The 12,530-nt window shown below is 29.5% G+C and overlaps 1 protein-coding gene across 2 annotated transcripts in view; it reads right to left on the bottom strand.

Annotated features, from left to right (window-relative positions):
* Positions 1–2,690: 2,690 nt before the first annotated feature.
* Positions 2,691–12,530, bottom strand: part of LOC108750871 (elongation of very long chain fatty acids protein AAEL008004) — a 78,250-nt gene continuing 68,410 nt past the window's right edge. For both annotated transcript variants that reach the window (XM_018490708.1, XM_018490700.1), the window contains exons 2-6: positions 5,634–5,738; positions 4,403–4,674; positions 3,865–4,048; positions 3,386–3,507; positions 2,691–3,234 (exon numbers count right to left, since the gene is read on the bottom strand). In XM_018490708.1, the coding sequence (XP_018346210.1) occupies positions 2,980–3,234; positions 3,386–3,507; positions 3,865–4,048; positions 4,403–4,674; positions 5,634–5,727 (927 nt within the window). In that variant the 5' untranslated portion in view covers positions 5,728–5,738 and the 3' untranslated portion in view covers positions 2,691–2,979. The remainder of the gene's footprint in view (positions 3,235–3,385; positions 3,508–3,864; positions 4,049–4,402; positions 4,675–5,633; positions 5,739–12,530) is intronic.

The following is a 12,530-nucleotide window of genomic DNA, read 5'->3' as shown; positions in this document are numbered from 1 at the left end:
TATACTAAGGCATTCGAAAACATTATCCAGGTGCATCCTTACATCATCTTATCCTTATTTAACATTGGGTGAACAAGGACGGAACGGAGGCACTCGGGTAACATTTCCGAATGCAGTCTAAGAATAAATTACAAAGATGTGACATATATTATTTCAAATTAATCTTTTATTTCATTATGTAATAATGGGGTAATGCCATTGTCCCGACCAAAAACTGATCTAACCGGGTGTACTTCCCGGACCGTGGCGCTTAGCGCGGACGACAAGTTGAGACTCGACGAAGGGGCGTTCTTGTAAGACGTGAGAAAAAATAAAACTTGCATCAGTGTGAAATATACCTTAAATACTTGTCATTAGAAGAAGCTCCTTCTTGAATTCCAAGTAATATCGATTGTGGACACGAGAAAGATAGTAAGCCAATTCATTTCACACAAGGAGGTCTGTTGCGAAATCGTCGTGTGTGCAAGGCAACGGGGGACAAGATGAACGCCGTTAAGAAATAAAGAAAAGTTCTTTGAATAACCTTTAAAATACTCACAGCGTTTAACACGAGGATGGATAGCGACTGCTCAAACGAAGATAAGATGGTGGCATTCCAGTTCTTGGAAACTAAAATGACGGAACTAGACACGGTGCGTTCGACGTATAACCAAGCGCTTTTTCAATCAGACTTAGATGATGAGGCAATCACAAGAGAATTAGAGTCGGATGATACATATAAGTCGCAGTATCTGACAGCGAAAATGAGAATAACGACTGTGATAGCCGCAATGACTGAAGGCGTGTCAAGAATGATACCGAACAACTCTATGAAGACGTCAAAGTTCCCCAAGCTCGAACTACCAAGATTTAGCGGTAATATCAAGGAATGGCTGCCACTTTAGAGCCAGTTCAAGAAAATATATGAAGATCCCTCTATAAGCTACGAAGACAAGTTCCAATATTTGCTGCAAGCGGCTGTTCCAGAGTCACGCGTGAGTGAACTTGTGAAAAGTTTCCGTTCCACGGGAGAGAATTACATTAAAATAACGAGTTTGAAAAATCGTTTCGGACAAGATAATATTATGGTAGAATTTTATGTTCGCGAACTACTTGGCCTAGTATAACGTTATAAAGGGAAGTAATTCCCGAATTCGAACAACCGTAGCGCTTAACGCGGACGAGAGAGGCTGAGACTCGACGAAGGGGCGTTCTTGTAAGACGTGCCAGAAAAAATAAAGCTTGCATCAGTATGAAATATACCTTAAGTACTTGTCATAGAAGAAGTTCCCTGTGCCCCTTGAATTCCAAGTAACAGCCATATTTCTCGCTTCCATAATGGTAATCTAAAACATTTCCCTTTTATTTTAGATAACCACATGTATACACACGCATATATACTTATAATATCTCATGGAGTTCCATGGATATCCTACGGTCGTCTTAGACCCACATCCGTGGAACCTCAATAGTGATGGGCGTTATTTCGTTATCTATTACTGGGTAACCGTTATTGAGAAATAACTTTAGTAACTGTTATCAAATTTGAAAAATAATCGGATTTAAACGGATATTTTCAAATTTTTAATTTTATAAATAAATAAAAAGTTAATAGTAATATTTAGATCTTACTATTTGTCTTTTTTTGCCAGTAGAAGCACTGTCGGTATATTAGAATAATATAATGCGTGATCTACAATGGGCAGTAGTGGATTAAAGAGTAGAAATCATAATTGATTATCCTCCTCACATTTAATTTTATATGCGTATATTTTTTGTCGTATGACAAATTTTTTTAAACCTGTTGATTAGCTAGATCCTCTCTGTCTTGCAGCCAATTAATATGCTTGAAAAATTCGTCATAAGATAAAAAAACGAACGTATATAATATTGGCCTTACTCATTATCAAGTTGACATCAATCTTTGTGCATAAAATTTAACACTATTTATTTGTTTACACAAATATTTTAAATAATAAAATATTTCAAAATAGATTTCTTAAATGATTTAAATAATGAGAAATATTAAAAAAATGTGACTACTGACTAAGATATAAAGTATTATATAAAAGATAACAGTTTATATAACTGATAACTGTTCAAATAACCGGTTATTTTGAAGTAATAGTAACTGTTATAATTGTTCATGAAAAATAATCATTTAACTTGTTTCTAGATCTCACACATGCAGACACTTGTACATCTCCTGGATATCCGTTGCATATCTAAGACCATCCCTGAATATCACAAGATTATCGCGATATTTCAATAAGATGTCCAATGGACATCCCTAAGATAAAGTGTGTTGTATGAGTTCATACACACGTATTATAGTACACATTCGGGCAATATAGAAGTTTGCAGTAACATTGTTGCAACGTTCACAAAGTTACAATATTACAATACTTAATCAAATGTTGAACATTGCAATGTTGTTGCAATTGTTGAAATGATTTATGTTGTATGAAAAGTAAAAAAAACGATAAATTTATTACTATTACCTAAAACATGTAACTACTATTAACATTATAAATAAGGAAATGTAACATCATTAATTATTTGTTATTAAAAAGAATAATTATATAAGCAAAAAATATTTTTCAGAAATAATGGTAACAAATAACAATAAACAAGTTAATTTTATAAAATAACTTTCCCAACTCTGATTATATCCTTAATAACTTAGCTGTTCGATACAATTTCGTTATCGCAGAAGAAGATACGTAATGAGTGGATCGCTTTCGTTTGTAAATTAAAAAATTAAAAAATTAAAAGTTTAAAAATTCAGTTGTTAAATAGTCAGATGTGTTCAATTTACGCGAATGTCTCTACGTTTTAATTTACATTTTGTCTTTTTACGTGCGTTTGAACATCCCAGCAAAAAATATAGTTGTGATATGTCGGCTATAATAGCGAGATAGAGACTGCTGTACGATTCAAGTAAAATAGTAGTGACCATCTCATTGCAATCGCATCAGTTCCTTCCTTGGCTGCACCCATTTAATCGCTTTTCCCTTTTCCATTCGGTATCCCGTCGCTCACTTTCTCCGCAACGCCATTCGCTTTGGCCGAGTTCTGAATCGACGGCACTGCGCCATTTTCCTTCTTGGAAGTATAAGCATGACTGTAGAAGTCCGAAAACAGGAAATAGAAGAATATCGCGTTCGGCAATACCAGAATGACCGACCATTTCGGATAGTTGCAGTCGTAGAACAACAATAGGCAATTGTGTAGGAAGGCCACACAGAATTGGGACTGTCGAACAAAAATTGCCATAAATACAAATAATTAGTCAACTAGAAACAAATAATTAAAATAGATTCAGTGAAAATTAAAATAGATTCGGTAAAAGAAATGGCTTTGAAAAGTAGCTTTATTGATTAGTATTACTTTATTTGCTTCGTACCATTTGTAGAGTAGTAATGTACCTCTTCCACCAGAGATACCGTTTTTGCAGATTGTGAGATAGCAATGCTGTCAGGAGATAATAAGTGTACATAATAATATGTACAAAGCTATTTATAATTCCTGCAAGAAAACATGTCGAATTATGAGTTACCTATTATTCTAATCTGATCCGAAAATCTAATGATAATCTAATGAATCAAATTTTCGATGGAAAAGTGCAGGCAAAAAAACGATTTTACCAAAAGATCTAAAATTTTAGTAGATATAAATCTGAAAATAATTTTATTATTAAAAAATAGTTATGTTAGAAATTAAAAAATGATAAGCAGTAATGCAAAAAATATTGATATTTTATCAACAAAATTATTTCAAAGATCTAACAAAATTTTAGATTAACAAAATCGTTTTCTCCGCGTATATAAATAAAAAAAAAATCAGAACAAAAATTTTAAATTATTACATTATTTTTTAACATACCTACAAAGATGCCGTGACCACCGGGATAATACTTTGTAGCACCCCACGATACCATTGGCATCACAGTATGATGGTACATATGAAGAAACGTAATTTGTTTATCCTTCTTGCGCAATACGAAGAATACCGAGTCCAAAAGCTCTGTGAGTTTCGCCAGAAAATAAATGTAAACACCTCTTGCGATCTATAACGATATCGTGCAGAAATAAAGATATCCCACATAGCATATTATTTGAGGAATGTCACATTGACGTCACAATGTCGTTAATATTGTAACGTCCACGCGACGTTCTTTAGATAAGATATACTTTGTGGAATGGCAGATATTCTATCTTTCTTTTTTTATCATGCTAAAAAAATTTAATTACGATATTCACATCGTCTCAAATAAATGAGAATATTTCACATTTAAGTCGGGAAGGTAAATAGCATATAGAGATCTTTTAAGGTGTAAGTAAAACAACGTAAAATGTCAGAAGATAAATTATAGTTAATTGAAAACTTAAGAATATATATTTAGTATTTAGCATTTACGTACTCTTAGAGGATACGGTTTGTACGAAAAATCCACCCCTTCGCATGTCAAGCTATAATTATTTAAAAATATGGCTTCCAAGCCTTCTTTAAATAACCATATACTAAGAAGAATCTGCAAGAAGTTATAAACGACTAGAGTGTTTTTTAATTGATACGGCTTTCGGTGTTCCATGTTTCTCGGACCCCATGACAATACAAAATAAAGATAGCCGATTAAGATACTAAGACCGGGTATGGGCGATGATATGAGAAACCAGTCCCTAGTTCGAGGATCTGAAAAAAATTATATGTAATAAAAGCATTATGAAATAGAATATCTTAAATTTATATTTTATGTTCGGTTTTATCAATTTATTTTCAAATTTTATCAAATTTTTTCTATTTGCATCTATTCCTGTAGTTATCTTAAGCTTTAGCCAATTGAGAAAAATTAATAGAAATCCAATATAAATTATCTAAATGAATAATATTATAAATTATATAATTAAATATTATATAAATATGTAATTAAATATTATAAATATTATAAATTATTTTTATAATCATAATAATTTTAACTAACTCATTTATACAAAAACAAGACAAACAATTTGATATAATCCTTATCTTTGACCTTCTATTATAATTTTCGGTATTCTTTTATTATTATTAAATAACGTACAATTTTATTATACATTCCATTCTTCTTCTTTGTTATAATTAAATAATAATAAACAATTAAAAGAGAGAGAGAGAGAGAGAGAGAGAGACGGAAGGGAGGAGGAGAGAAAAGAGAGACGCATCGTTTATTATAGCCTAATTTTTGAAAACAGATTTTTATGTAATTACAAAATAAATATTCTATTGTAATTTTAAATTTTTTTAATAGATTTAAAAGGTTCAATTGCTTGTAATTTGAAATTCTTTTAATAGATTTTCTTGTAACTCTAAATTACATATGTACTCATACAGCACTGATCTATAAAGAGATGTTCTAAAGACATTGGGATTAAGTTCTTAAGATATTCCTCGGATGTAGTGTGTTGTGTAGTTATTTACAGTTGATACAAAATTAATAAGTGAAAGAAAATTAAATTATCCTTACAAGATTAAAGGATAATAAAGTAAGAGAAATATCATTATAATATTAATAAAATAAACGGATGTATATTAAGAAGAAGTTATATATTATTCTGTGATATCTCAATAATCAGAATATTTTTTGAATGTACTCTCGTGTAACAGAAACTTACCAGATAAGTCGTGAAATAGAAATTGCCAGTATCGCACTACGGAGTTATTATAGATGTTGGACATCCTGTCAATCGGCGATGCAGTGACGTTCATTTTGAAGTTAACTGAAAACATTTTACGAGTCTCTTTATTTTATGAATATTAAGTCCTCCAGCTATCATGATAAATTGATTTAATAAACTCTTGCTCATTTAAAATATTGTACATAAGAAGAATGTTAAAATAATTTATATAGCAATAATATCTATTTAAAGAGTCTACGCTTTGGTTTCTACGATAGATACGATAAATATGAACCAACATATGTTTATAGGTCGAGGAAAGTTTATCGTCGCGTTGTACATACAAAGTATATGCTAAGTTTTACTATAAACACCGCCTATTTTTGTAGCGCTTGTGTTTACAAATAAAACGTCGAATTCATCATAAAAGCAAATTCTTGCTTTTATATCGTCATTAAACTCGCGAGGCCCTAATTGGGTTAACGTGGCATTTCCTTGCGCAAGATGTGCGATTTACCGATTGCTGAAATCCGCATCCTTTCGGAAAAATCTACTTATACGAACCGGTTCACACACATCCGGAATGATCCAATATGTTCAGAATGGTGGAAAAAAGCATCACAACACCCATTCATTTTTACAGCCTTTAATAATAGATCGTAGCATTGTTACTTGCTGAATGGCAATGTTACACCGTTGGAAAAATGTGTGTAATCATGTATGTTTAATGTAATTACTAGTTTTTATGTGATATTGAGAATGACAACAAATTTATTTATTTGTGCATTGACCAGACATGCGTCAATTGATCTCAGCGTTCTTTCATATACGAACTGTTCCTTAAACTTTATAGAGACTATAAAATATTTTTGAAATTTTTATTTATATGTCGATTTATATATACTAATTGATTACTGATCAGGTCTACATTTGCAAATGCAATTACATCAACTTTTTTAGAAGAAATATCCCTTTAAGTATACAATTAAATTTGCTTATTTTTTATTTATTTAGATCCGTGTATATATATATATATTTTTTTATATATATATATATATATTACAGTTATTCTCATCTCACTTTTGTCGATAAATACACGCATTTAAAATATAATTCACGTTACATACACTATAAAATCTCTACAGAAAAAAATATTTATCAATAAAAGTGAGATGAAAATATAAAACATAATATATATTATACACACATACTGCATTTATTTCACTTTAAAAAACTTTTATTTTGCTTATGTAATCACTACACACAAATCTATAATCGTTTGTTATCGAAACTGTACAAAATATGCTGTTCCATACGTTCTATACCATCAAAATGATATACCGTGATACTCCTATAAGTGCATTTCAATGATCATCATCACGGTGCATAAAGGTTTAATAATGCTGTTCCTTAAATTAGTCCGACACACTTTTGCACTTACGATCCGACGTACATTAGGCTCCTTCTGATTATTAATGCTATTAGTATCATTATCTGCCTCGAATAACAGAGAATTGTGATCTGTAAATTTGTACAACTTTCTCACAACGCGAAACTAAGTAGAAGCACTAGTGCAAGCGGACGATCGACTGCACGTCGGACTTTTCACTGAAAAGTGAGAGCAGAGACCCGGAAAAAAAAAGAAAAGACCGGTATGATTACTGCAGTGGTTCCACAACAAGTAAATAGCAATATCTTGATTAAGTATAATTCCACCGCACACAAACGATCTCCATTTAGAAGAGGTTATCCTTCAGATACCTGTATAAATCAACAAATTTTAAAACGATGATAAACGTCGGTCAAATTTTCCTTTTCAGTTTTTAATCATGATTTTCATTGTCTAATTATATATAAAATATACAAGTATGTAAAAGTATATAGTAAATTATAATACATATTCTTTTATTCTTTCTATTATCTTTATGAACAATTATAAAATCTCAATTTAGAAATCTTAATGTTTGCCTATAAAAATGAATACAATTATTAATATTACATTATTTCTATTATACTTAAACCTCTCGATACCCACAATTGTCAAAATATGCGATGATAATTGTTTATGAAGTAAACGCAACGAGAAAATCAATCGACACATAGTAGTCTAATAATAGTTAGCTAGAAAATTTTTCAATCATAATATAAGTTTCTGAAGTGCACCACGTGGAGACAATCTTTGTTATAACAAAGAGTTATATTTTTCTGTCATTTATCTATCTATTTCTTCAGAATATACACGCATGGTCTTTCATAAATATCTTTTCCTTATTACGCATTAGAAGTGTAGTTTTCAAATAATCTAAATAGTATCTAAATTATATCAATATCTCCGTGAGCTTTGAGCGTGATAAGTTAAAATAAAGGGATTCTAAAACCGTCCATATTACCAATTAAATAATAATTTTTGTATAACAATTATTTTTTCCTTTTTTACAGATTTGAAAATCCTTTTCCAGGATTAAAATATACATATTAATAGTGTCTGTGAGGTGAAGTTTATGCCAAGGACAAAAAATTTCAACATCAACCATCTTTACCATTTCTTAGTTAGTTATAATGACGCTCCAGAACGCTCCTGTCACGTCGTAACATTTGCTTCATATAAAAGCTATGCAATCTATATTTACGAAATAATAGTTCAGACTAGTAGTTTACATGAAGAAACAGTATGAAGTTCTTAAAATTGGACTTAGACGTCTAATTAAAATGTAATTGTTATACGAAAATTTATGTGTATGTGTGGCGTGAGTGAGATATTGATGTAGTGATTGGTCAATGACAAGTATAATATCTGTGTGTAAGTACCATTTTCAATATGACTAATCGTTTTTAGAATCCCCTTAACTGTCGTATCGTTATAAGCATCTCTTTGTGTCACTCATTATTATGAAAATTTAAAGTAATAATTAGCAAAAAGAAATTCTAGAACATAATTGATATCTTGATCTAAATTGATCTACATTATCCAATTATTGCTATCGAATCATAATAGGCACTACGAGATGTTAATATGTATACATCGTGACAACGCGACTTTTTCATGAATACCGCTCTCTTTTCTTATCTAAAAGAAAAGGAATGTGATTTATGAAAATCATAAAATTGTAAAATTTCGCTTTGTTTCTATTTTGCAAAATTAAACATTACATCAATTGTATAATGGCTCCTGAGAAATAGGCCGATTCACATAATTAAAATTACATAATATCTTTATTTTAAAAGATAGTCAATCAGTTTTAGTGTATATCAGTTCAAACTTACATGTCTTAACAATTTAATTTCACAACCTACTCTTTTTCAACTATCATTATCTAATTTAATTTCTCTTTCTCTCTTTTTTCTCTCATTTTATAATTTATTAAATGCACCATTTATTACTGTTTTGAATCGTAAATAATTCTCGTAAACATTAGCTTGAAACATGGCACAAATAATTTAAAAATTGATGTAAATAATTATGTAATCAATGATTATTACATAATTATTTACATCAATTTTTCAAGAAAATAAGCTTATAAAAAACAATATTTTTGTTATTATATTTTTGTTAAACAATATTTTGTTATTTGTGTTACAGTTCTCTTGTAAATATGTCATTATAAAATTATACATAATGTATTTCTTTTATAACTAAATTAGAAACATAAATTTACTTTTATTATATTTTATTGAATATTTCACACCAAATTTTTTTTGCGCTATTACTTCTTCGACTTCTAGTCTCATATTTTAGTGGTAATACAAATTAAATGAGCTAACGTTATTAAAAGCATAACAACATTAAATAATAATTTTTGTAAACAATTAGAGTAAAAAATTGTTTAAAAAATTGATTACATTTGATTGACGCACAAACCATCGATTTAAAAATACATTTACTCTATTTGTACCATTTCTTCTATTCATTAGTCTCTTCTATTATTATATAAATATTATAAACATATATAATCAAAAGGAAGTTACACGAGTATCGTTTACAGATTATCTCCATGATATCTTGATACTTCGTTAAATGTTAATGCTCCGTGAACTGCAATGTTTGAGAAATGTTATTTAACAATTAAGACACAAAAATAAGCCGCGTAATTTCCTTGAAGAAAATATGTCCATAGAAACTTCAAAAGTAAATATTATCTAATATAAATAATTGTATATATATCATATAAAAAGATTTAGTTTTATACATTCATTTTCTTAAGTTATGCATATCAAACTACATATACACTTCTCCAGCCAGATAAACATCTCAGATATATAATGCACAGATAAACATCTCAAACTGATGATTGATTTTACAACTAACAATCATTTTCGTATATACGAAAAGAGTACGTGCCATTTTGCAATATACATACATTTTAGATATTTCTCTATTATTAGTATCTCATATATTGCACTTTGTTGACACATGAATTATCGACTCTCGACAGGTTTTACATAATAACGTAACATAATTACATAATATATCTCTCAGAAATTCCTTACCAAAATATCCCATCAAATCTAAAAATATATGTCAAAAAATTCTATAACGTCCAAATTATGTAACTAATAATTGCTAACGTTGTTTCTATGGACCTTTTGTTTTCCACGATACACGACCTACTCTGCTGAAACCAACAATTGCTTCAGGATCATGCAAATGACTGCCAATAAATTCACTTTGCGAAACACTGTCGCGGATTTGTCCTTTTAACGGCAATTGCGACGTCTATTCGTTTTAAAGTATGTGTAAACGTATTGGTACATGCGGCCAGCACACATGTTCCTAACACCAAGTTGAGAGCATTACACGTACGTTTCTATCCCCCATCAAGGGTCCGATCCATCCGACCACAATTTCACCTCCTATTACGACACGCATTTCCTTCACTGTTTCGCTTTTTTCGCGAATTGCTAGCGATTGATTGCTTGTTCCGATTTATTTTTCTCTGTCTCTTTGCCCTCAATCGTTTTCTTTTATATTTTAGAATGAATAGTACAGTGCTCCTCTTTCTTCCCGCTTTCTTCCTTGCCTTTGCAACTCATTAATTCTCATACGATTTGAATAATTGAATGTTACATGTTCTGGGATTACCGTCATCTTATCTCAGCATTCTATAGCTTAGTACACCTGTGATGACAGGCAAATCAGAGTTAGGACGTCATATTATACTGTCATCGTTCATTGATCTTTATGGAAATTGTAAAATCATTCCGTGAATAATTTAAAGAAATTATATATCTCTCAGAAATTCCTTACCAAAATATCCCATCAAATCTAAAAATATATGTCAAAAAATTCTATAATGTCCAAATTATGTAACTTCTCTTTAACAATTTCAACATTTTTTAAACAGGTTTAAAAATAAATAATTGCAAAATATTTTTTTTTCTATTGGTCTTTTTTGAACAACATTCTTCCGGCAACATTAGAGCCAATCTTTACATAATCGTATAAGTTCACTAACAAGATTGACTACCATCATAATATACGGGTGTAACTTATATCAATGTATATGAATAAATTACATCAGCCATAATATCAATGATCAATTATGCGTTCATGGTCTTTACTAGCGGATCGTGTTACTAACGTTCATGGTCATTGACGACAGGTTGTCTATTATGCATAAACACATGAGTGTATGTTTATTCAGTATTACTAACAACATTAGTATAATATAAAAAATTTTCAAGTATGGCATAGTTCAGTTATAGTACAAATTAATTACACAAATAAGATATCATATAATATAAAAAAAATTTTCAAACTTTAAAAATCATTACAATATAAGAAGAAGATATTAAAAAATACAAGAATCAATTGACTCATTTCGTGAATACCCGGTAAAAAATTTTTTATATATGAAAATATAAAAAATAATGAAAGGAAAATTTTTGCATTGTTTGTTTTAGAAAAAATCAAGTTTACTGATATCTAATTATATATAATTTTATATACAATTATATATAAGCAATTCTTTTACATTTTTTCAATCTTGATTTTTTTTTTAAACAAACAATTCAAAAATTTTCCTTTTAATTATTTTTTATATTTTCTTGTTATTATTATTATTTTTAGTACACTAAAAAAATAATATTAATAAAGAAAGAATGTATAAACATGTATAAACATATCTCATACATAATTATATAAATTTATAAACATTTGTACATATTTATGTATGTTTATACATATTTATTAGTTGAAGTTTTTTAATTTTTACCGAGTAATTTCCTTAAAAAGTAAAAAACTTCAACTTATACGTTGGAATTTTCTTGATGCAAAATTAAATTTTTACAAATTTAATCTATGAAGTAATTTTATTTTATCTCAATAATAAAATTTATATTATCTTGCATATTTTAACCACCTTTTTAATGAATGCATTAAATATGTAACATTTTATTATAAAGTAAAATATTATTTAGTCAATAATTTAATAACGCGACAATTAAATCAATGTTATAAACAATATTAAAGAATATTATTAATATAAAAAATGAAGAAAATGTGTTAAATAGAGAGTTAAATAGAGAATTTCAGTTTCATCAAATCAATTTCTAATCAGTTTCGAGACAAGAAATGCATATTAGAATATACGAATGTGTGTCACTAGGAGCTTACTAGCTCCTCTTCCTGTTCAGTACGTTTCTATGTCACGTTGATCCGCAGGGCTTGAATACCGGTTCGCCAAGTAAGTCATGCACCTTTCGCTTATAGAACGCGTTTGCTCTGTCTGCCGCGACACGAGTTTACTGACCAGCGATGCACACAAGACAACTTGTGGAATTCACTTGCGACAGCAGGAAATCGCGCAATATTCATTTCTCGATAATGATCATACGATCTCTTAATAACTATCAACTAGATGCTTATAGATGTACCATATATGTATATATATATAT

Source organism: Trachymyrmex septentrionalis, unplaced genomic scaffold (genome assembly GCF_001594115.1).
Source record: "Trachymyrmex septentrionalis isolate Tsep2-gDNA-1 unplaced genomic scaffold, Tsep1.0 scaffold11, whole genome shotgun sequence".
Classification (NCBI taxonomy): domain Eukaryota; kingdom Metazoa; phylum Arthropoda; class Insecta; order Hymenoptera; family Formicidae; genus Trachymyrmex; species Trachymyrmex septentrionalis.
This window is presented reverse-complemented; position numbering and strand designations above follow the sequence as displayed.